Genomic DNA, 26,673 nt, shown 5'->3' on the forward strand with positions numbered 1-26,673 from the left:
AACCTCCCTCCCTCCAGTCATTTTGCCTGAGCTCAAACGTTGTTGCAAAAACACAGATCTTGCTTATTCTCTACAACCAGGAAAGACTAATGTGACTCTATCGGCACCGCGAGCACTAATAACTCGCAAAGAGCAAGCGCAGCGTTCTTCATCAATTCAGGACCGGAAACGGCAGCAGGATTTCCACGGGCTCTCGCCGGCAGGGAGCCTGTGACGTCTCCCTGTTGGATGCGCGCGCACGGAGCAACGCCCTCGCCCCCTCCCGCTCTCCCCAGAGCTTTGGGAAAGAGTTGTAGTCCATTGTCAATGACAGCGCGGTGAAATCTCACTGCAGGGACAAAAAAATAAACAAACAAAAAAAAAACCCAACAACAACTCTGCCCTTAAATTTAAAAAGCAGTGTAATTTAGTGAGAAAACCGTCTGTTTCGTAATATTGCCCGCGACGTAGGTGGCGTAGTAAGTGTGCGACACTAGCTGAGAAAACATGGCAGAAGGCGTGGAGAGGAAACCAGTGCTGGAGATGGTGAGTCTACTTCGCTACTACATCCTGGGATTGTCAAGCTATTATCTGAAAAGGTTTGGAAGTTTAAATCTCTTGCAGAGTTTCTCCTGCTACAGGAAGAGAATGGTACCTGGTGAGGTATAGTTGTTTTGCTACAATAACTGGTTCTTAGTTATTAAATGTAAAGAAAGCAATAATATCATCAATTATATAGCACAAGCTGAAAATAGTATTGTAGGTATTGCAAATCGTAGGTTGCCAGCATATGAATAAGATGAAGGAAAAAGTATTTTGCAAGATGAATAGTCTAAATATATAAAAAAGGACTCGGCAAAAACATTTACCTACAAAAGTTAGTGGAAAACTTAAATGGTTATATGTTTTTCCTTGGCCTCTTTTTGTCTAATATTTATAGTGTAAAGCTATGAGTTGGAGACGGTCTGTCCCTTCTTGACTTTTTGATTAAGATTGAGAACCTGTATAATATAGGAGTTGATGCCCTGCCACCTGATCCCACTGAAGATGTTGTGGGATTTGTTAAACAAAATATCCTATATAAACTTTAAAAAAAAACAAAAAAAAAAAACGGTACTTGTTGGCTTTGTCTGCTCAAGAAACAGCCTCCTAACTTTTGCTGTACTAGTGATACCTCCTTTCCATCCAATGGCCGAACTGACCACTCTGCTGGCAATAGCTACCTACCTGTCTCCCTTCTTGCATCTCAATCAGCAAATGAATTGCCCCCACCTCCAGGTAATTCAGTGAAAGATTGATGAATGGGAGGGAGGCATTGCCATGGAATGCTTGGCTCTGGAATGGGGACTGGAGGTTTACTTGTGTGAGTAGGGCTTATTTAGTCATATATTGGGCTGTGAATGGAGAGAGGAATTGGTGGTGGGTGGCACGATGTTAGATTGTTTTGATCGTGGAGCACAAGGATAGTTAGCTAGATTTAGGACAAATATGCCTGTACTTAGGTTCAACTGGCTAGGTTAGTCGAGAGTTAGACTCCTATTTTGTATAGTATTTAGACTTATGTATATTTTTGTGTTTTTTAAATTTTGTTTACTCAGTTTGGATTCCTTGCTTTGAGTTTTAGATTTAAGCAAGTAATAAATATTTTAAATAAACTGGTTATCCTGCTGGTGCTGAAAATTAGCACTGCCCAGCTTTCTTCTCCTATTCTTACCTTATCCCTAGGATTACCTGGAATTTGAGTGTCTAAATTTATCCTCACAGTGAATTGTGTTGCTAAATTTAGCTGCTCAACCCTGGAAATTTTCATTTGTCTGGTTCAATCCTTACTTAACCTGTTACATTTTCAAAAGTGATTTATCTGTATGTGTGATCTTTTTTCTCCTCTTATAGTCAAATTTTTATTTTCTTAGGTTACATAATATTAACAGCAGTATTGTTAACCTCAATATTTGCAGTTCCGTTAGTAAATAGGGAAGATCCAAACAGAATGAATGGAGCCTGCTTTTGGGAACACACAGGCACAGCTGTGCATATAAGTGGTTTAAAAAAAATAACCCTTTCCTTTCTTTCTGTTAGAGCAGTCCTTACTCATAAGAATTTCCCCTTCCACAGCTACAGAAGACATACCTTTTTTCCCCTTGCGACATTACTTCCAGCTATAAGGAAGGTTTGACCTTAGGCAGTTGCCAGTAATCTGTCTTCAGCAGTTGTGGACTAGTGAGGAGAGATCTTTAGTCAGCTCCCAGGGTCTTGGTTAGTCCTCGGCCTGGTTGAGCCTAATGGCTCCTGGGGCAACAGTCTCTAGAGACCCAGTAGTATCCTGCTCCCAGAAGGAAAGAAAACGAAACCCTTTTTCTTTCAGTTTCTGGTTGAGCTTTCTTTGAGCTTACTCCCAATATCCCTAGGGATATGGTGAGCAGCCCTTGAAGAGGTTTCCTGTTCCTTATTTTCAGGGAGCCATGGTGAATAATAGGGGCTCAGGAGCTGGACTTCTCTCTCCTTCTTTGCCTTGCTCTCCCTTTATGCCTGTTAACATAAAGTAAAAAAACAAAACAAAAACCAAACACAGCACAGAGAGGATCCATGGAGAAACAGAATTAAGGGAGGAGTCTTACTACAGTATCCAGACTACAAAGGCACAGCAGAGGTAGTGAGGATAAGAACATAAGAAAATGCCATACTGGGTCAGACCAAGGGTCCATCAAGCCCAGCATCCTGTTTCCAACAGTGGGCCAATCCAGGCCATAAGAACCTGGCAAGTACCCAAAAACTTAAGTCTATTCCATGTTACCATTGCTAATGGCAGTGGCTATTCTCTAAGTGAACTTAATAGCAGGTAATGGACTTCTCCTCCAAGAACTTATCCAATCCTTTTTTAAACACAGCTATACTAAGTGCACTAACCACATCCTCTGGCAACAAATTCCAGAGTTTAATTGTGCGTTGAGTGAAAAAGAACTTTCTCCAATTAGTTTTAAATGTGCCCCATGCTAACTTTATGGAGTGCCCCCTAGTCCTTCTATTATCCGAAAGAGTAAATAACCGATTCACATCTACCCGTTCTAGACCTCTCATAATTTTAAACATATCCCCCCCATAGCCATTTCTTCTCTAAGCTGAAAAGTAGAGAATGATTTAGAACTGAAAGACCCCCAGGACCAAAAAATAGGAACTTTTTTTTTTTTTTTTTAACAAAGTTCTTTGATTTAGGGAGTCTGTCTCTACAAGCAGCGATTTGTGGATCAGCTGGAATCTGACGAGGGCTCTTGGACCCATATGGGGAGAATGCCTGGAGTCAGTGGTAGCCTTCCTAGCAGACAATTTAAGTGACCTTATTAGAACAGCAGCTAAATAGCTGGTGACAAGGGTAACTGCTAGGTATCTGTTATAGCTTAGGAAATGATTGGCGGACTCAGCCTCCAGGACTAGATTAAGCAGGCTCCCATTCAAAGAGTGACTACTCTTTGGAGAAGAACTAGAGAAATTGGTTAAAGAGTTAGGAGAGTCAAAACCCCAAAGATTGCCAGAAGTCAGATTCAGAGGAGCGTCAAGAGATTTTGCCCTGGGAGGCAGAGATAGAGATGGCAAAAAGTATAGGCCTGGTAGACCATACAGTGCCTGGCAGGTGAGATAATCTTAACAGATCAGAGCCCTTTTTCTGTTAAGCAGGGTGAATTAGCCATGCTGTTTAGGTGGCGTCATTAACGGCGCTCTCGCAGACTTTCTTCCAGAAAGCAAAGCTTTGAATGTTGCTGCATCTGCGCTGTTCTTCCTCGGTGCTTCTTTTTTCTGCACTAAGGCACAGACATGATTGATCTTTTTCCCTTGCATCTCAATTTTTTTTTCTATTTATCTCTTCGCTTCAGCGATTCCACAAAAAGCACTTTTCAGTGCTACCGGAAGATGTCAAAGAAACCGGGCTTTAAGTATTGTCAGTGCGTTCACATAATGTCTGTCACTAACAATCACAATTAGTTACCTGTGTCTTGGCTCAGAACATGACCAGGTCTCCTGTAAAGACTGTGGATGGATGCCTCCCAGAGCAAGGAGACAGATAGTCGCTTGAGTCAAGGCAAAGGAGAAGCTCGCTTCAGCACCTATGCACCTCCCTGCAATGCTCCACTCCTCTCCAGAACAAAAAGCTAAGTCCCATGAGGTCCATAGAAGGGCGTCTTCGGTGGACCAACCGGCAAAGTCAACTTCCAAGCAAAAGACAATGGGTGACAAGGTTGCCTCGGTACCTTCCAAACCCAGGTTCAGTCCTGTGGCGCCAACGGACGTTTTGCAACGTCGACCTGATCGGTTATCTGGATTGTCCTCTCGTCGACTCCGTGACACGTCCACTCAGGCATTGGATGAGTTGTCTGGGAGGAAGGACTGTGTCGTGCAGAACGCACTGATGCAACTGCCAAAGCCTGCGCCAACACAGTGCGCTTCGGCACCAGCTAAACATTTGATGCACACGCAAAATGATATGACACACAGGCTAACTGCAGCGCATACATCATCTAAAAAACCAGGGAAGCATAAATGGCCTGCATCAAATAGTAAAGGGCATCCATCCCAGGAGGGCAGGATTCCGCATGCCAAGAAAAGGAAGCGGGATCTGGTGCCGTCACCTCCGAGTAAGCAGACAGACCCTATTCTGGACATTTTATCACAACCGCCTTGGGTTTCACCCCCTAAGCCGGTTTCTCTTAGCTTCAGATCATCTTCTTCCCAGGAGGGTCGCATGGTCTACTCATGCTTAACCAGTCGTTTCCATTTTCACCATTTTTAGCCTTCAGGAAGAACTATCTCCCAGGGATAAATCAACTCTGCCAGAAAAGGGCTGCTGAGTTTCAAGTGAGAATCCTTTGGATATCTTGTTTGCATCAGTTTGCACACACAGCACTCATTCCCCACCTATGGGGGACAAAGATCAAATACTGGTACTGGGTCTGTCATTGTCCCAGTCCCAACAAGCCATACATTAGATTTCCATGATTGTACGGGATATGCTTTCATCCTGGTACCCAGCATTCCCACCACCTAACCTCCCAGGGCCAAGTGGAGAAGGGCTTCCCAAATGTACGCAGTTTTATCCACAGTCCACGGTTTCTAATTCTCCAGATAAACAGGTCGAACCCCAATTGTCTCCTCCATTAGTTCCGTAGGATTCTCCGCCAGATATGTCGCCTTTGAGCTCCACAGGCATTCACTCTGACCCATCAGAAGAACCCTCTGATCATTCTTCACTGCCAGAAGATCTGACATATATTCCAAGTTTGTAGAAAAGCTAAGAGGGGTACTGAGTGTAAACAAGAAACTTCCTGATCCTCGAGAAGAGAGATTCAGAATCCTAAAGATCCTGGAAGTACCAGCAGAACAATCTGCTCTGCCCTCCCATGACATTCTTGACACCATACTATTAAAAATGAGGGAGGAGAGGAGGGAGAGCAGAGACCGCTTTCTGAGGAAAATCTACTTGCCTGCAAGCCCTGCTTCCGGGGGTGATTGAACCTCGAACGTGCAGAGAGCGAGAGAACAGAGTGCAGTGGGCGGAGCCCCGGACCGGAAGGAGGAAGCAGCTGCCTTCAAAACCGCGTTTGTAAGTGACAGAAGCGGGAGAGGAGGGAGAGCAGAGACCGCTTTCTGAGGAAAATCTACTTGCCTGCAAACCCTGCTTCCGGGGGTGATTGAACCTCGATGGTGCAGAGAGCGAGAGAACAGAGTGCAGTGGGCGGAGCCCCGGACCGGAAGGAGGAAGCAGCCGCTTATAAGACCATATAGTAAGCGGCGCACAGCAGAGCCGGTGCGCCGCTGAAGCCACGCGCGCTTCATCGGACTCTGCCGGACTCCGCCGGATACAGCCACTGCTACTGCTTCAGGTACTATTATTTATTTAATTGATGGACTCGTTCCTCTCCCTTCTGCTTATCTCTAAGTTTTGAGTGGCACTACTGAGGTTTTTGTGAAAGCCTTGGGATAGAGTATACAACATGCCGGCTAAGAGGAAGGGGAAAGTCAGGGTTTTCCCTGCCTTACCCGCCCCACTAGCGTCGCCTATTCAACAGGCAATCACAAACTTTTTGACCTCACCTATCTCACAATCTCAGAAGGCCGAGGAACCTGGTGAGCTGGGTAGTGTGGGAGGACTCCCCATTTCTGCAGAGGAGGCTTCTTTAAGTCCAAATGTTGGACTTCCCCCAGTTCAAAGAAAAGCTGGACTAAGCAATGAATTAGTCCCAAATGAAATCAGTGACCTCCAGGACACAGCGGGAAGTAATTTAAGCCCCGCTGCAGTACAGGAGGAACCTGGGACTACTTTCAATACTGCTATTGCATCCAGCAGTAGGAAAGTTGAATTGCCAATCCGTCCTGAACTGGTGACTTTGGATTCTATATGGGAAATGGTTGCAGCGATGTCTGTTAACATTAAAGTTTTAGAAGGGAAAATGGACATATATAACTCAAGATATGCTCAGGACTCTGTCCAAATTCAAGAACAAATCAAAAGATCTGATGAAAGAATTACCCAATTAGAAAATAATGGAGTTAAAAATCAAGAATTTAATATTGCTGTTGCTAAGGATAGGGAACAAATTGCAGTTAGACTGGAGGCCCTAGAGAATACTGCCAAGCGCTTTAATGTTCGTATTATAAATTTTCCTAGAGTGACAGGGGAGACCCCCCTAATCACTCTGACAAATTTTTTTCAAGAAGCACTTGGCATAGCCTCTGGGGATGTACCTGTTGTGAACAATTGTTATTTTCTTCCAAAGTCAACTAGGACAAGGAATTTATCCCAAGAAATGTTTCAGGGAGATCTTACGAGATTTCTTGAAGATTCAAATGTAAAAGTAATAGATTGGGGCACTCTTCTTGTTACCTTTTTTTCTGTAAATGATCTGAATAAGATCATGAAAAAATATTTCAATAGGTTCCCCATTTCATTTATGGAGAAACCTGTAAAAATGTTTCCTGACTTAGCAGTGACAACACAACAAAGGCGAAAGATATTTTTATCTCTTCGTCAAGATGTGCTGTCATTGGGTTTTTCATACAAATTATGGTTTCCCTGTAAGTGTTATATTAGTAAGCAGGAAGAGTCATATATTTCTTTCATCCCAGATCAATTAAAAGTGTTTCTTGATCAAAGGTTAGGAAATCATCCTCCAACATCTTCCCCTATAGACCAAATAGGGTAAACAAGTAAAATAGGGATAGGTATTGCCACTTATGTTGTGAATGTGGTTTGATATTTCCTCTAGTCTCCCGTTTATTTTCAGCTAGAGATTTAAGCATCTCCCCTTTTGAAATGACACTGAATAGGTTGGAGCTCAATTAAGGAATGTGTAGAAAGAATTGTGTTTAAATTGTTTCATGACTTCCATCTTATGTATTTCCTCAATACAATGTAGGATAATTGTATTTGAAAATTACAAATAAAGAATTAAAAAAAAAAAAAAAAAAAAAAAAGAGGGAATCTCCTCATTCCATTCCTTCCTGTGTCTTGGAAATTGGACCTGAAGTTTAGGCTACAGAAGTCACCAACTTATGGAGTCATTCAACTTCCACGTACTTCCGTGATGGTGGAGTCCACGATGAAGCGAGCTAAGAAATCCAAATTGCATGCATTGCTGCCCCTGTCAAAGGAACATAAACTTCTTGATGATATGGCCAAAAAAACCTTTTCAGAGTGCTTACCACAACTGGGATGGAGATGCTTCAGTGACTTCCCATCTGTTGGCATCTCGTTTCATGAGAGCATTCCTTAACCTCCATCCTCTAGTCAAAAAAACACTGGGTCCTTGGGATTTAAATGTAGTCCTGTCTTCTCTCATGAAGGATCCTTTTGAGCCCCTACAGTCAGTCCACCTAAAATTCCTCACTTGGAAGGTGGTATTCCTCAAAGCTATCACTTTGACTTGTCGAGTAAGTGAGCTACAGGCCTTAGTGCACTTCTCGCCCTATTTACAATTTTACCATGACAAGGTGGTACTCGGATCACATCCCAAATTCCTTTCCATATCAATCGAGCTGTTTCCCTACCCATCTTTTTCTCTAAGCCATACAGTAACGAGAGAATCACTGCTCCACTCTTTGGACTGTAAAAGAGCCCTAGCTTACTATAAGCAAAGGACTCAGCTTCACAGGCAATTCTCACAGCTGTTCATCTCTCCACTGACTGGCGGAATATTAAGACAGTTCTATGAGGAGCAGACCCATTATAACATGTGACCAATTGGTCCTCAAGATCATCCAGTAAGGTCACACACTGGAATTAAATGCCCCAATTCTAAATGCCTTTATTATGTCACCCTGCGCTCACCACAAAAAAAGGTAGCAGATCAGGCAACAATAAACCGTCTTCTGCAATTAGAGGTAATAGTCCTAGTATCTCAGGTGCAAAGAGGCAAAGGAAGGTATTCAATTTATTTTATAGCTCAGAAAAAGGAAGGAACATTCCGCACAGTGCTAGACTTAAAACTCATAAACAGGTCCCTGAAAAAACTCTGATTTCAGATGGAAACCTTAGCGTTGATCATCTTAGCAGTAAGGAAAGGAGTGTTCCTAACTTTGTTAGATTTAACAGAAGAATATCTAGATCAGAAAGGAATGCCCAAAATTTCTAAGGTTTGCAGTGTTAGGAAAGCATTTATCAATTCAAGGCCTTGCCCTTCGGCTTAGCTATGGCCTCCACAGACATTTACCAAAGTAATGGTAGTAGTGACAGCTTTCTTACACAAAAAAGTCATTTTAGTACATCCATACCTGAATGACTGCCTCATCAGGGCCAAATCTTGGCAAGAGAGCCAGTGAGACACATACAGAGTAAAACAAGTATTGGAAAGGCTTGGCTGGGTGGTGAACAAACACACGAGTCATCTTCAGCACAGTAGTCATCTATTTAGGAGCCCACTTCGATACGAAATGAGGGAAGATGTCCATGACACCCGAGTCTCCCAGCTACAGAGACGAGAGGGAATTAATGGACTCCGGGGCATGGCTGCAGGTTCTGGGATCAATGGCGACAGCAATAGATCTGGTTCCTTGGGCAATGGTGCATATGCGCCCATTGTAGAGAGCCCTATTGAAGCAATGGTCTTCCTAGACTCTGGACTTTGAACAGCCAAATTATTTTTTACCAAGACGGGTAAAGAAAAGCCTGGGATGGTAGCTCTCCAAACCCAATGTGCAGAGGGGAGTCCCTTTGGAACCCGCAAGTTGATCACAACAGATGCAAGCCTGAAGGGCTGGGGAGCACATTGTGCAAGATAAGTGGTACAGGGAGTGTGGTCCACAGAGTTGAAAGTGGACAATAAATGGGCTAGAAACCAGAGCCATCAGATTGGCCCTGAGAATATTTTTACCCAGAATAGAAGGGAAATCATTCAGTGTTTTTGAACAATGCCATGTTAGTAGCCTGCATCAACAGACAAGGGAGTTAACTAGAAAAGCAAAATGAATATTGAATTCGACGGAAAGCCATCTCAAGGAGTTGTCTGCAGTTCACATTTCAAGAAAGGTCAACAGTCAGGTGGACTTCATGAGCCAACAAATCTTGGATCTGGGAGAATGGGAGCTGTCTGAAGAGGCATTCCTGCAGATTGTGGTCAGATGGGGGCACCCACACTAGGACTTAATGGTGACCTGGTCCAACACCAAGGAGGAAACCACCTTTAGCCGCAGGAGGGAACTAAGCTCCAGGGGGGTGGACATGCTATCAAAACCCTGGCCAAAGGACGGTCTATGTATGTGTTCCCTCTAAGGCCCTTGGTAGTTTGAGGGCCTTAGAGGGAGCCATCCAGGCTTAGTAATATTGATGATACAAGACTGGACCAGATGCCCACAGTATGCAGAATTGATCAGGCTGCAGGTAGGGAGATCACTGAAGTTTGCGCAGAACAGAGGTCTCCTCCATTGGGAGCCCGTACCCTTAGAGGACCCAGCTCCATCCTCGCTTATAGCCTGGCTCTTGAAAGGATGACTTTATTTATTTATTTATTTATTTATTTATTTATTTATTTATTTAAGGCTTTTTTTTATACCGATATACGTGGGTACATCATATCGGTTTACAATGAACTAGAACAATGTACAAAGAACAGGGAGCAAACACTTGGGGGGGGGGAACATAACAGTTTACAGATAACTAGATTTAGGCGATATACAGTGGATTGATTGGGTATACAAATTACAAAAAGGGGGCTATTCAGGAGCAGTAATAGTAACAGTGCTAAAGGCAAGAAAGAGATCTAATCATTGGCATGTATTGGAGTTTGAAAGCTGTTTGAAGCATGGTACAAATGAGAAGGGTTGTCCCTGTTTAAGGAATGGTTAGATGGTGTCCTGCAGTTCTTACAGGATGGTTTAGACAAAGGCCTGATCCTGAACTCTGAGTATTGGTGGCAGCCCAAGCTTGTTACGGGGGGCAAATCAATAGATGTTCTTGAGGGGAGTGAAACACAGCCAGCCTCCAATTCGCCCATTGGTTCCAGTGTGAGAATTTAATTTGGTGGTCAAGGCACTGACTTTACCACTGTTTGAGCCTCTAAAGTAGAGCTCACTAAAAGTCCTTGCACTCAAGATGGCATTCTTAGTAGCTATATGCTCAGCTAGGAGAATATCAGAACTGTAAGGACTGGCCTGTTGGGACCCTTGAATACTGTGTACAATTCTGGTCGCCGCATCTCAAAAAACATATAAATGCGATGGAGAAGGTACAGAGAAGGGCTACCAAAATGATAAGGGGAATGGAACAGCTCCCCTATGAGGAAAGACTAAAGAGGTTAGGACTTTTCAGCTTGGAGAAGAGACGACTGAGGGGGGATATGATAGAGGTGTTTAAAATCATGAGAGGTCTAGAACGGGTAGATGTGAATCGTTTATTTACTCTTTCGGATAGTAGAAAGACTAGGGGGCACTCCATGAAGTTAGCATGGGGCACATTTAAAACTAATCGGAGAAAGTTCTTTTTTACTCAACGCACAATTAAACTCTGGAATTTGTTGCCAGAGGATGTGGTTAGTGCAGTTAGTATAGCTGTGTTTAAAAAAGGATTGGATAAGTTCTTGGAGGAGAAGTCCATTACCTGCTATTAAGTTCACTTAGAGAATAGCCACTGCCATTAGCAATGGTTACATGGAATAGACTTAGTTTTTGGGTAATTGCCAGGTTCTTATGGCCTGGATTGGCCACTGTTGGAAACAGGATGCTGGGCTTGATGGACCCTTGGTCTGACCCAGTATGGCATTTTCTTAAGTTCTTATGACCCGGATTTAGTGATTTTGAAGGAGAAGGTGATCATTCTTCTAGGTACCAGTTTTTTTGTTTGTTTTTTTTTGGGGGGGGGGGTTAATCAAAGATAATTTCAAAATGTAATGCAAACCAGCCTATTGCACTCCTCTCTTTCAGGGCATCAGACTGTAAGGGATATAAGAAGGGATTGCATCTTTGCGGTGTCCATAGAGTGATTCTGAAGTACCTTAAAGGTCACAAATGAGTTTCGCAAGTCGGATAATCTTTTTGTGCATTTCAGGGGCCCATGGAGGGGACTGGCTGCATCCAAGGACTCCATTTCCAGATGGATCAAGGAGAGAGGATTGCCTCTGCATATATAGTAAAAGGGAAGTGGGTACTAGAGGGCCTGAGGCACACTCTACCAGGGCACAGGCCTCATCTAGGGCAGAACCCAGATTGGTATTGCTGGAAGAGATTTGCAAGGTGGCTACATGGATTTTCCTGCACTTGTTTGCAAAGCTATTCCTGCACCCTAAAGAGGAAGCGGTCTTTGGCATGAGAGTCTTTTTAGGGGTGACACTTCATTCCTGTCCTACATAGCCACTGCTTAGGTACATCCCATAGTCTCTCAAGTTCTACCTGGTTTTGATTAGATAGTGGGTCAGTGTTGTGGTTTTTTTTTTTTCTGTTAGCAGAGGCAAGCAAAAACAAAAGATAATGAAAATTATAGGTGGTGCACAGAGAAAAGTGTAGGAAGTGCTGCCAATGGGGCTTTGGCAAGAGGTTACTGATGTCCTCCTTGGCAGCACCACATTATAGGGCGGAAGACATCAGCTCAAGTTCATTGTCCTCTGCTGGTGAGAGGAACAAGCCCAAGTGTATGGACTGGTCTGGCAAGACCCGAGGAAAGGAAATTAGCAGGTAAACTGAAATTTCACTTTACAACTCAAGCCCAGACCCTCCCTCAGTATGGGTAAGAATGCAAATAACATTAAACCTAAGCAATCAACTAATCTCCAGTAACTTGCTCAAAATGTGCATCCATTTTAGCTCTAGTATCAAGATTCCTAAATGTACATAGAAAACTACATTAAACTTATAAAATACTAATGGGAAAACAGATTCAACAAGACATATATTAAAACAAAAAATAGATCAATCTCAGCTGCATGCCAAGGCAATATTAACTAATGATAAATGGCTGAAACGACTTCCATAAAACTACTAGTTATAATTGTCCAAGTAGGCCAGAAAAATAGCTGTAATAGAACAATTTTTATAAAACTCTTTATTTATATCTTTTTCAGTAAAAATATCAAGCAACAAAGCTTTACGGAAACCGAACAAATATACAAAATAATGATGATAAATAACCACAAATAGTCTGTGCTAAACCACTGTAGGATGCAGGACCCTGGAACCTACTTAAATTGTAGAAGTAAGAAGAAACAGAAAACTGCTTAAATCATATAATTGCAATACAACTAATTAATCACTCCGGAGTAGATGAAGGTGCCATAGTAATTCTGCTATCTATTAGCCCCCCCTAACCTAAGAATGTTTTTGGAGCTAGAGACTGTTGAGGCTTCTCAGGTTTCCTCAGGATCATTTAATCTTCTTAATTTCTTAGATCTGATGCTAAAATAGATGAGGGCTACCTTATTAATTCAATGTTCTTTTGAGAATGAAAAAAATGTGATTATAACATGTTTTGTCTAATAGGGATGCTCTTTTTATTGGGTATAAGGATCCATATTTTTCCTGATGTAATAGAATAATTTGATCAGCAGATTCCAGCTTCTTGACAGTCTAATGAAATACAAATTTTGTCCATCCTAATAGAATGATCTAATAACATGATTAAAAGAGAGAATATCAGTTAAAAGCTTGCTGGAACCACCACATCTTGATGTGATGCTTAATAACTAGCAACTTAGATTCAAGCCTTATTGCGACAGGTAATATCATGGTTATTATAATCATGATTTGTATAGCACCGTAATTCCCAGATCTGTCCTGGAGGGATACCCAGCCAGACAGGTTTTAGGATATCCTTAATGAATATGCATGAGATACAATTTCATAAATTTGCATGCCGATGCAGTGTATGAAAATATATCTCATGCATATTCATTGTGGATCCCTCTAAAACCTGACTGACTGGGGTTCCCCCAGGGCAGGTTAGGGATCCACTGGTATAGTTCATACAGTACTGTACAGAGGTGCATACCCACCCCATGTTCTGCTTTTCTTAAATAGATTGGTTCTCGGTAAAAAAAACTTTCTGGCTGATTTACTAATTATCAGGCCGATACAGTAAAGCGCGGCCGCGGTTGCCTGTTTTTTTTAACCCGCTTTGGACGCACGTTTTGAGCGCGTAAGATGGACCCGTGATTTCAGTATCTGCTTTTACGCGTCCTTAGCGCTTGATGAAAAAGACACGTATCCATTTCCGCCCGCTGCATGTATATGATGTTAATGATCGGATTAGCTATTCCCCTCGATACAGTAACGTGCGCCCAAATTATCGCCTTTTTAACCAGCTTATTTACCGTGTCTTTAACCTCCAATATTTACTGCCTACCCTGACCCTGGCGTTAGAAGAGGAGCACATAGAATACAAAGGGAAAATCTCTACCAGACAGAAGAGGAGCGCACGGTATACAAAGGGAAAATCTCTACCAGACAGAAGAGGAGCACATGGAATACAAAGGGAAAATCTCTACCAGACAGAAGAGGAGCGCACGGTATACAAAGGGAAAATCTCTACCAGACAGAAGAGGAGCACATGGAATACAAAGGGAAAATCTCTACCAGACAGAAGAGGAGCGCATGGAATACAAAGGGAAAATCTACCAGACAGAAGCACAGATGTCCGTACAGGCAGCGGGGCATTTCAGTCATGGACGTCCAGAAAGAGGCAGGAACGTCCATGAACGGAAGCCGCGACTTTGGACGTCCGGCCGGGCTCTCAAGGCAGCGGCCATGGACACTGGAAGTCAGCGGGGCCTCCGATCATGGACGCCCGGATAGAGGCGGGAAGGTCCATGAATGGAAGCCCCGACCTTGGACGTCCGGCCAGGCGCTCAAGGCAGTAGCCATGGACGTTAGAAGGCAGCAGGGCCTCCAATCATGGACGCGCAGATAGAGGTGGGAAGGTCCATGAACGGGCACCCGGACGTAGAAGGTTGGGGGTGGCCTCTGAACAAGAGGATGTCCGGATGCTCAGGGCAGCGGCCCCGGTGTCCATGCGGGGTCTGTAGGAAAACCATCCACTTACCTGGTAGAATGACATTTGAAATGACAGGTACCAGCGCACCATGGATACTGTATAGGCGCTGTATACCGCTCTAGACAGTAAAATGGATTGCGAACGCCTACAGCTTCATAGGCGCGCTTTGGATGCTCATTTGCCGCCGCTTGGATTTGCATCTAATTTGAATACTGAATCGAGTGGCTTGTGAACCAAAATGTGCGTGCGTCAAACGTGCGGGCGCCCGGCACTGCTGCACTTTTTCTTACGCGTCCATACTGTTTTGTCCTGAATGTAACTTATTCAATTTAACCACCTACTTTAAATATCATTTGTTATGAATTGTCTGTCTTGACTAGATTGTAAGCTCCAAGGAGTAGGAACTGTCCGTTTCTCTGCTGGAGTGTCTTCAGTTTGCTCAGTAGCAGAATTACACATGAGCTTATGAGAACTGAGTATTTTTCTTCTCTATTGGGCAGTTTATATATAATTGTTCAGGATTTGTCATTGAAAACCTGGTCTTGGTTTTCAATATTTAAAGTCACTAGGTGGCAGCATAGACTGCTGGAGTTAACGTTGTATTGTGATCCCCAATGAATTACAGCATGTTGGAATACTTCTTATTTTTAGGTTGTTGGGTAGAGAGAGGGTGTTAGGGTGCTTTGAATACCAATATTTGATAAAATATTGTGCTTTCGTGTGGTCTTTTAGCAGAGGTCATATTCTCCAAAGTATATTTTTGGTCTGTAACAGGATATGTAATAGGGCTAAAGGCAATAGTTGGTTTTACTTGTTAGAAACAATTTCCTGGCTTATGAGTCTTGTAACTAATGAAAGTTAAATACAGAATGAAAATGCAATTCTAAAATTCTAATTTGCATTTCTGGGGCAGATTATCAGGTTTTCTGGTGGTCATTAATGAAATCAATGGAAAAATAATTGCTGGGTGGGGCCTGCTATCTTAAAGTACTGTATGTTAACAGCTTACTACTTCCACCAGCTTAGCATGAGAATAAGCAGCAGGATGCAGCTATTGGGTGGGTGTGGGAGGTCAAAGACACAAAACCAGGTAAAAAGTGGAGTTTGATGATTTATCTTATTACGGAAGATGATGTGAGAGCCTCAGAATGCAGGCACCTTGTGGAACAGAAGTGAAAAGGGTTTTTTTTTTTTTCTTTTTTGTCGTTGCTTTGTCTTGACCATTCATAAGCATCTGGATTGGTTCTTAGTCTCCGTGGCCAGTTAGCAGGATATGCAATAATAATAAAAAAAAAAACCCCTAAAACCTTGAAACATCTTTTAGAGAGAGAGACGTCAGAGACTTTCCTATTCTGCAAGGCAGTCTCCATCTCTGCTGTATCGGCTGCTAAACTTAGCTCCAGGAAGGTCAGAAGCCCTAAGATGCACTGATTGCCTGGAGATTAATTGACGTGCTCTGTAGGCATTTGGATCACTTCCAAAACCAAACAGAAGTGGTACTGAGCCATTAGCACTCTGTTCGCTTGTCAGGCATCCAGAGAGAGAGAGAGCAGAATGTATACTAAGCCTTCCCTGCACTGGACCGAACTGGTGAAATGAGCGTCCACAAACCCACGAACAGGAGCAATAATTGCACCAAAGAAGCCCTGATTTTCTAAACTCTATTCCTCATCAGTAGCAAAAAAATAAATAAATAAAAAATCAATGGCAAAATCCTTTTGAAAATAAAACCCTGGAGTCAAAGTTTGCTTCCTTTCTGGTCAGAAAGGAAAAGCTTTCACCGGTATTCCATAACAGCTTGCTTATAAATTATAATTGTAACATTTTTATGAAACATAAAAGTGAGCTCCACATCCCAGTTTAGAAACTGGGGAACAATGATCTATGCCTAAGGTAGGGAAGATTTAAGACAAGATGAGATAGAAATCTGGTTACCTTTCCATGTTATAACGATAGTTAATATGAAGCTTCATTTTCAAGGTAGTATAGTTAGAGACTACTAACATGCCTATAGTGTGCAGATGTTTGCCCAGTTTACACTTGTGGGACCTGAGCGGTGACCCCTTGGCTGGAGGCACAAATCTTGGACTGACTCTAGCCTTTTCAAAATGTTTTATCTTTGGTTTGACTGAAGCTGTAAAATAAAGCATTAGTAGACTATTACACTTCAGAAGAGTGTACTCTCAATACTGACAGCTTCTTGCAGCTTCATTCTTCTACAGGAGCTGCCCTCCTCCTGGAGACCTGGGCCTGATTTGACTAACCCACCTGGGCCCCAACTCTTATTCCTCCCCTGCTGGGCGCTCTCTTTTGGGAGAATTAAGGTGGACTAGTTGTTTTGCCTGGTTCCGTACAGGTTTTAAGGGGGAAGATAGGGGCACTGCATCACAGCACCACATTACCTTCCTTTCTTTTGAAGGGATTAGCACTGAGAAGTGGTGGTGAAAGGAAAAGCTAGAGTGTGTTTGGAATTGAGACAACAAATATGAATCTGGGGTGGAAACATCATCAGAAGTGAAACTGAACATTGGAGAAAAATGTACATCCCTGGATAGAAGGGAATGAACAGAACTTTACAGAGGGTTGCTTCTAGATGTACATAGTCTGCAAGATGCTGAATTAAACTAACCATGCTGTGCATTTTCACTTACTGTTTTTCCAACGTCCTGTGGTGAGACAGAGTATGATTGTAAATCTCTCCCTTTCTATTGCTTTCAGGTTCAGGCCAATGGGACAGATGAGGCATGTGTCACATTTGTGTTACATGATGAGGACCATACCCTGGGAAACGCTCTCCGTTATATGATCATGAAAAAGTACGTCCTTTCTTTACCTTGGAGATTGTGTCTTCAATGGAAAGGATACAACATCTACACCCAAGGGGAGTCTTAGGATGTGCAGTAACAGGAGAGCCTTACGCACAGAGAGAGCAGACCGGAATTGCATCTTATACAGAGCATCCCTATTCACTAAAAATTCCAACACTCATGTATGACATGGAAGAATGGGTGTCTTACATTAGAGACAAATATCCAGGATTAGTGTTAGGAAATGCATGAATTTACTGAAAACGTGGTTAAAATTGCCTTTGATCAGGAAGAGTCAAGGTTTAGCATTTTATAAGCAACTCAAAGGTGAATTTTAGGCAGGACTTGAATATGGCCAGAGAGAGAGAGCATAGCCTCCTAAAGGAGGCTGTTAGGCTCATACAAGCATAGCAGGGTGGAAAATGTGGTGTCCGGAGTTGGTAATGGAGGAAAAGGGCACAAATAGCAGCTTTCCTGAAGAATAAGATTCACAAGGAGGGAAGTGGAGAAAAGAGAGGAGAATGAAGACCCTTGTTGGTGAGTCAGAGAAGCTTGAGCTATATGTACAAGCAGATGGGAAAGTTAATGTAGTGGCTTGAGAACTCTGAAAAGGCACCATTTATCGCTGTGAGTTTTGCAGACGCATTTTGACTTTACATCTGGTCAGGATAATATTGGGGCAATCTTACCCAATACCCAGAGTATCCTTGAGTTTTTTTCCTTTTTATTCATAGCTACTTCCATACACATTTATTGAGCTCAACAGATGTGTTATATAAAATTATTGTAATGTTTTGACTTTGCATACAGTATACTTTCAAACTTTATAGCTTTAGTGACATGCTGAAAGCACGAAAAGTGCAAAGGAGCTTTCAGAACCATAAATAAATTTTATAGTGGTGGTACTGTAGTGGATGGGTATCCCATGCCTCTCTGTAGCGGCTGAGGGTGATAATGTAACTTCCATGCATCAGCTGCCTTTCCTCCTCCCTCACTCAAGTTTCCAGCTCTACTCTATTGTGTGCGTGATGTCTAGGGACCTTCATTTTTGGTTTCTATTGTTCTTTATTTTTCCTGGGAATTTATCAGGGTTTGTTATGATAAGAACAAAAAACCAGGAGAAAATCAGTTGACAAGACACTCATTTTTCTGGGTAAATATCTGAGTTTATTTTGGTGGACAGAAGCAAGATAATAAACGTTATTGAATTCTCCCACCCACCCACCCACTCAGCAGCATCCCTGTCTCTACCCATGTGCCCTGCTCTCTCTCTTCCCACCCTGCTGAGAATTTCTGCAGTAGCATTCATCCTTACTGATGGTGGCTCCAGGCTGCTTCTCTCTCCCTCGGTAGCATGTTCACTGCGGTTCCCATACTCTGCAGCACTATACTTCTGTGTTTATGCAGGGTCAGGGGGCCTGCCAGGAAGTGTCTCTGGTGGACAGGGCCTGCTTGAAATGCATTCACGACACCAGACAGCAGGCACTGTGGCTGCTCGAGGGGTAAGGAGTTGGGTCTTGAAACACAGCATGGGCAGCACTGGAGGCCGAGCGCTTTCACTGGTGGGGGATGGGACTTGAACCACAGCATGCACTTTGGCCCACACTGGCTTCCAGCAGGTGCTGGAGGCCTCGAAACACTGCATCCACAGCTCTGGAGTAGCTTTGTAATCATCCTAAAATTAGGGTGAATATAGGGTTAAACCAATTGTCAGCTTTGGAAAAAATCTGGGAATCTATGGGTGAAAATTTGGTTTAAACTGAAAATGAAGGACCCTAGTGATGGCAAATTCTGAGCACCTGCGTTTTGAGAGATTTGCAGTTCCCAGAAGTTGAGAGCTTCTATTTGACAAAATTCCTGCTTCAGGACTGCAGTTTTGACGTTTCCCAGTTTCATGAGGTTTTCTTTACACATGTTCAATACCTCTTTTTTTAAATTCCAGATTAGTGCATCATTTTTCCATTATTACCTTTGCCCTATCTTGCAATGTAAGGTGCAGGTGAAATGTTGTTCTGCTTGCTGCATAATGTCCTTCACGGTGCATGGTCTGCATTTCAGCATGGTTAACCAAAGAACTGACTGTTGTAATTCTCCCCTGCATTTTTTTAGTTCTGTAATGTAGCACTGTCTCTGTTCTTCAAAGCAGCACATAATGTATGTATAATATGCGTGTGATGGATGATGTGTCAGGGTAATCTTTCACCTACTAAGGGCCTTTTATCAAGACATTTTCCCATAGACATAGAATGGGAGAAACGCCTTAAAGGTCAATTTTAAAAGCCTCATGTGCACCAGAGAAGGGAGATACGCGTGTGTCTTGGGCTGGGGCGTGCCGCGTGGATTTTAAAAAGCACACGAGTACGTGCGTATCTCCCGATACGTGCACAAATCAAAAAGTTTAAAAAAGTGGCAGGACATGGACATGGTCCCAGAAAGTTACCTTCAAATGTGTGCATAAGTGCGTGCTGAGGCCCCGTACCTTGTGACTTTACTTTTACTATGGATGGTGTGTAAATATTAAAATAATAAAAACTAGCTGAGTCAGTGGGGGTAAAAGGGAGGCTAAATAACAGGGTGGGGGAGGGGGGTTAGGAAACCCAATCTGTAAACCGGGAAAACTGGGAAAAAGGGCTATTGCCTTGGCACACGTTGTCTTTAAAATCCCACTTGTGTCTTGAGCTGGCATTTGTGCGCACACGTAAAATTTGTGTACAAGTGCATACATGCAGCTGATTTTATATCATGTGCACTTATGTTATAAAATGGCCGCGAGCCGGCATACGTGCGTACGTGTACTCTCGTGCAGCTGTTTGAAAGTTACCATCTTAGTGAATCAGGCCCCAAGTTCAATAAATTCTATTTGTATTTTTGGATTGACCCCCTTGAGTATACAAGTACAAATGGCTTCCAGCCTATACTTTTGTACTCAGTCATATACATTGAACTGCTTGCTGAGAAGGTATATAAAATACCATATTTAACTGCATCCAAATAGCAAGCAGCTTAAAAAAAAAAAAGTAAAAATTAGGGTCTTGGTTGTTTTGACCCTTCTGAGGATTTTGCAGCTCTGTGATAGCTGTCTTAACACCTTGCAGGGACTAAGAACCAGGAACGAGCCTGCAAATTATGGAGCACAATCATTTTTGTGTTTGCATAGATAAAAATTATTGCATAAATGTTATGAAAGGACCTGGAAGAAAAAAAAAAGCCCTCGTATTCGAAAGTTCTAGTCATGCAAACATCATTTTTTTTAAAGAGATTTTTGAAATTGCACTTAAACTTAACTTTGAATTTATAATGTCCTCTTGAAATTGATCAGACTATAGAATACAAATGTTGAAAAAGGCACAGGTCTTAATCCCGACGTGGAAGCATGTTTTGAAAAGAATCTGCTTCAAGGGAAAGCTTCATAACGCCATGGAGTTGTTTTTTTTTTGTTGACAGTAGCCATTTGCACTTGTCATAACCACATAGTGGAGGCTGCTTTTGCAAGCACTGTGGGTCTGAGCTTTGTATATGACAGATTTATCATTTTACACACAATAAATCAACGTAAGGGGAACGAGCAGATCAGCAGAGAGTCCATCTTGTCAGACCTCGCCACGTTACAGCTAAACCTGCTGAGAACATTTCATGTTAAGAAAATAAAATTCCAGGACCCATCTGAAGGTTAAAAGCTAATTACAAAAGATACATTAAAAGTATAAGCAGGATCTGTTGTTTTTCAGTTCCTATTTCACAAAGCATTAAAGCAAGCATAGGGTTGACTACTTTTTAGGGGAGAGGATATCCTTTCAAGAGCCAGCACAGCATTTTTTTTTTTTTTGTTCCAGCGGCTTTTCTGTTCAGTTTGTACCAAATCCACCAGCTATTTAACTTCATTTAGGGTCAGACATCCTACATAATTTTTCTTGTTTTGGGATTAATTTTCAAAAGGATTTACCTGAATAAAACCCAGTTTTATAAATACATAAGATTGTTATACTAGATCAGACCAAAAGTCCATCAAGCCCAAAAGCCTTCTGAAAATCCAGACAAACTATGTCAGCAGGCTCATCTAATGGTTCCACTGACTCTCACAGGCTTTTTGCTTCGAATGTACCTGAAAACATTTTTTATTATGAGTTTTTGCTTCCACAGCAAGCTGCTTTTCAAATTCTGTCTTTCCCTTCCTTATCAGTGCTTTGCATCTAACTTTTTCCAATGCTTCTGCCATTTCCTCTTCTTTTTTTTTTTCTTCATTTAGATCCCGTTTCCAAGTTTCTGCAGGAGAAATCCATAAACTGCTATTAGTCAAGTTGACTTCGAGAACAGCCACTACTTATTACCGGCATCAGTAGTATGGGATCTATTAAATGTTTGGGCACTTACCAGGTACTTGTAGCCTGGATTGGCCACTATTAGAAACAGGATGCTGGGCTTGGTGGACCTTCAGTCTGACCCAGTTTGGCAGTTTCTTATGTTTTTATATTCTTTTGGCTCGAATAGACTTTCACCTCACCTTTTAACCAAGCTGGCAGTTGTTTGGCCTTTTTTTTTTTCTTCATCCTTTTTGATACGTGGAATACATCTGGTCTGAGCTTCCAAGATGCTGTTTTTAAACAATGTCCATACCTGGTGTAATTTCTTAACCTTTTCAGTGGCTTCAGTTTTTATTTTCCTATTTTCCTTATTTTATCATAACCTTCCATAGTGTCCTCCCTCCAGTTATCAAGTCAGAATTGATCATGTTATGATCACTATTGCCAAGTGGCCCCAAAACCATTACTTTTCATATCAAATCCTGTGTTCCACTAAGGATTAGTTAAAACAGCTCCCCTTCCTTGTCTGTCCTTGTACCAGCTGCTCCATGAAGCAGCCATTAGAAAATTCACCTCCTTAGTATGTCAATACTGGGGTAATTGAAATCGCCCATTATGACTGTGTTGCTAATGTTGTTAGCTTCCCTAATTTCTGTTAGCATTTCGTAGGCTCTGTTCAGTGTAGCCAGGTGGTCGGTAGTACACTACCACTGCTATTCTGTTCCTCTTCTCAAATTGTTTCTATCCATAAAAATTCTACATTGCATTTTTGTTTCCTGCAGAACTTTTTCTCCTGCTTGACTCTACCCTCTGGAACACAAAGCACCACGACTACACAAGTTTGATCCACCCTGTCATTGCAATGTAATTTGTACCCTTGGTTACCCTCTTTCTACCAGATCTCTGAGATGCCAATTAAATTTACCTCTTCACTCAAAACTATACATTCTAACTCCCATTTTATTATTTTTTTTAATCTTTTAGCATTTGTATACAGACATTTCAAAGTATTTGTTTTGTTTGTATTAACCTGATTATTTGGAATGTTTCTGCTCAGTCTGTTTTTTACTTAAAGGCACCTGGACTATTTTGGCATTTATTGCAACCTCTCTGTGGAAATGCCCTAACTTTATTTTGTTAGTATCCTTCAGTGGTACATCGAACTGAACCCTGAACTTCAGATCAGCTGTCTGTTTTCCCCCATCATCTAGTTTAAAAGCTGTTCTATCTCCTTTTTTAAAGGTTGGTGCCAGCAGCCTGGTTCCACTCTGTGTGCAAATGGTCTATTGAGAATCGGCCCAGGAGCCTTATCTGCACAAAAGTATGTGCAAAACCCAATTTCCTGTGTACTTCTATGCGTGGCTGCAACATGCATTCTGGGGGAGGATGCAGAGTTGGGGGGAAAGGAAAGGATTTACACAAGTGCTTTTGATTTTTGAAAGTGCGTGCTTAAATCTACATGCACAGAATCACGTTTTACTTGGGATCAGGAGTAACTTTGTGCGAGTGTCCATGCGCATAACCAAATAACCCATACATTTTCAAAGCGGACTTGTGCACTTAAGTCCTACTTTTTGAAAATTCAGGCTAAAATCTGCGGGTATAAAATATTCGCAGACTTTAATCCTACATGGGCTGTTTGAAAATGACCCTCTTTGTGTCTGTGGGTAAAGAACCTCTGGCCCTTAATTTTCTATTTTGTGTTTTTAGCCCTGAAATAGAGTTCTGTGGCTACAGCATCACACATCCATCAGAAAGCAAAATAAACTTTCGTATCCAGACTCGAGGTGAGCACATGGTTGATTTTTCTACCTTTTTTGCAAGTTTGCTTGTGTTGTACATTTTGAAACAAAGATTTAAAAAAAATTGCCTGTCCTTCAGTTTCTTATATTGTTCAGGAATAAATTCTGAAGCATAAGAGAAAATTTCATGGTTTAATTTTGCATAAATTAGCATACAATTTTGTTCACAAACTTTGTATTAAATATTTCAATTTCTAAATATTTTTAATTTAAATATTCAGCTGTGGGTGCATTGATTTTTTTTTTCTCACACTTTTCACATTCCTTTCCTACCACACACTGACCCTTGTAAGGTTTTTTTTTCTTTCCGTTCTCTTTTTTTTTTTCTCCTTTCCTCTTCCCCTTTTTTATGGTAACCTTTTTTCACCTCTTCTTTGTTCTAGTCTCTTGACCTCCAGTTTCTCCTACTTCCTTCCAAGTAGCACTTTTTGAACTTAAAGCTCCTCTCCTCTGATAGTCCTTTTTTTCTATGCATGTTTCCTTTTCTTCTGCTCCACCACTCCAGAACCTATGGGTTATATATCCTCTCATCCAGCTCACATGGAGGCAGCATTCTCTCTTTTTGTTTTTTTTTTTGACGACACCACTAGAGTATATGTCATATTTAGAACCAAATCAGCCAGTGTTCTTTGCCTCCAGCCTTGAGCTCTAACGGCTTTCAGCAGGAAAGGGAGCTAAGTAGAGAGTACACTGTACAAATCCACTCTTCTTTTAACTTTCATCACTCTAAATGACAGTCTTCACTGATGTCTACTGTGCTGTTGGTTCCTCTGACTGTGCATGTAAAACTGCCCCCTCTTACAGCGGTTATAAAAAGTTAACTTTATATGTGAGCCTCCACAGAGGCCCTCTCCCACCAGCATTTGTAATAATAAAAATAAATAAAAATAAAAAAAACTTTCGGCTGGTAACACACAGCTAAGGCAGGCATAACGCATAGAAAAAAGGTGCAGTTTATTTCCGGCGTTTAAAACCTGTGTTGCTATGCGTTACTCTATCACACACCACGCTAACCGACCCTCATTTCTATTTACTCCTCCCACTCGAATACTAATTTTAAATTTGCATATACATTTTGCGATGCAATACTTATCGCATGCGTTGGGGCCCTATCACGATTTGGTAAATGACCCTGTAAGTTGGCTGCAGCATATTTCTGATGCTTTATATGATATACTTAGAATCTCCTGCTAGCTCTCGGTAGGAGCTAGATGTCTACTGCGACTAAGAAATTGGTCCATGGACTCTTTTTGTCAAAATCTAGACTTTTGTGATTACCCTTTAAGGGTAAAATTCCTCTTTGGTGAGGAACTGGATCTTCTGATTAAAAGTTTTGGAGATCCAAAATTGCATTAATGGAAGATAAATCTCGTGCTAGTTTTCATTCTTACCAGGCTCGCATTCAGTTCAAGGAAGCAAAGAGATAGACTTGGCAGGAGAGTAACTCCTCGGTTTTCAAGCGGCAGAGCTCAGCCTTTTTGAGGAGCAAGAAGACCAAGGACCGATGGTACACGACCCTCCAGTGCTCCACAGAATACACAGAGGCCCAGAGGATTCATTCTCTGAGGGAGCCTATAGGGGGCAGGTTACAGGCTTTTCTAGGAGAATGGATTCATATTACTTCAGATCAATGGGTTTTGGATATAATCCAATATGGTTGTGCTCCAGAATTGAGAAGACCAATAAGAGATCATTATTTCTCCTGCCCATTCTCCAGACAAGATTGCCACTGTTCAGGGGACATTGAACAATATGATTCAATTGTGGCAATTAATTAATCAAGGAATGTTAGGTAGGTTGTTATCAATATATTTTGTAATTCCAAAAAAGGACTGTTCATTCAGACCCAATTTGGATCTAAAAGGAGAAAATCAGAATATTTATAACCCTCATGTTCACATGGAGTCTCTTCACAAGGTTATTGCTTCTGTTTGCAAGGGTGAGTTTTTGGTGTCTCTCTATGTAAGAGACTCACTTTAAAAGTTCCAAAAATTTTTGTTTTTGTATAATCGGCCAACATTATCAGTTTATTGCCCTAACTTTTGGGCTGGTAACAGTGGCAATAACCTTCACGAAGGTAATGGTGGTAGTAGCTGCCTTTTTAAGAAGAGAGGGAATTTTTGTCCATCCTTATTTAGACAACTGGTTAATAAGGGCCAAATCATATTCCGAGGGAATAGCTTCGACAGATGTAGTAGTCTCTTCACTCCAACATTTATGTTGGGTGATCAATTTTACAAAGGGTCAGTTGCAGCCCTCTCAAACTGTATAGCATCTAGAAGTATTATTCGACACAAACATTGGCATGGTATACCTTCCACAGAATGTTTTAGATCAGCATGCACAAGTTACGTGGCATTATCTACAGCTTCTAGGTTCAATGGCTTTGACTCTGGACTTAGTACCAATGGCACTCTGGACTTAGTACCAATGGACTTAGTACCAATGGACTTAGTACCAATGGCAAGTTCATCCAATGAACTTCACGAACACCTTGTCCTTAAACTCCCTCATATAGACATCTCCACTCCCAACTCTGCTCTCCACTCTTGGTCCAACATCACAGTATCGGCAGCAAAAAAACTCTGCCCACTGGCAACAAAAAAACCAAAACATAATGCATCTAGAAGACAACCCTGGTTTAACGAACAATTGCAAAAACTCAAACTTTCACTCAGACAAAAAGAAAATAAATGGCGTAAAGCACCATCTCAGACCTCCCTCTCGGCATACAAACTCGCTCTTCACATATACAAGAGCACCACATTAAAAACAAAAAGGGACTACTACGCTCACAAGATACATCACCTCATCTTCGACTCAAGAGCCCTCTTTACTTACGTCTCGAACTTAACTCAAGTCAACGCTCCAGACATTCCACTCTACCAAGCGCATGAAAAAGCTGAGGAGCTGGCCATCTTCTTCAGTAACAAAATTTCCAACCTGCAATCACTACTAAAACCGAATACCATAACTCCTTTCAGCACATACCGCCATCAATGCAAAGACATTGCTATACAAGCCTTCGAACCCATTGCAATATCAGAAACCATGTCAGTATTGAAGAGAATGAAACCCTCATCTCACCCATTTGACCATATCCCCTCCAAACTTCTGCTGTTAATACCAGACACCATCGCCAAAACCCTGACTGACATCATAAATTGTTCCTTAGCCCAAGGAATTTATCCAGACGACCTCAAAATTGCTTCTATCAAACCTCTATTAAAAAAACCTAATCTAAATCCTAAAGATCCTTCCAACTTCCGCCCGATCTCTAACCTCCCTTTTATAGCTAAGGTTACAGAAAAATTAGTCAACAC

General features: G+C 41.9%; 1 protein-coding gene across 3 annotated transcripts in view; it reads left to right on the forward strand.

Annotated features, from left to right (window-relative positions):
- The first annotated feature begins 142 nt into the window (after positions 1-142).
- The window catches only part of LOC115094016 (DNA-directed RNA polymerases I and III subunit RPAC2-like), a 52,569-nt gene continuing 26,038 nt past the window's right edge, over positions 143-26,673 (forward strand). Inside the window, exons 1-3 of one of the 3 annotated variants that reach the window (XM_029606635.1) lie at positions 143-525; positions 17,159-17,256; positions 23,259-23,335. In XM_029606635.1, coding sequence (XP_029462495.1) covers positions 487-525; positions 17,159-17,256; positions 23,259-23,335 — 214 coding nt within the window. In that variant the 5' untranslated portion in view covers positions 143-486. The other 2 variants (XM_029606634.1, XM_029606636.1) reach the window with 2 other exon arrangements.

The sequence above is a fragment of the Rhinatrema bivittatum genome, chromosome 6, assembly GCF_901001135.1.
Source record: "Rhinatrema bivittatum chromosome 6, aRhiBiv1.1, whole genome shotgun sequence".
Classification (NCBI taxonomy): domain Eukaryota; kingdom Metazoa; phylum Chordata; class Amphibia; order Gymnophiona; family Rhinatrematidae; genus Rhinatrema; species Rhinatrema bivittatum.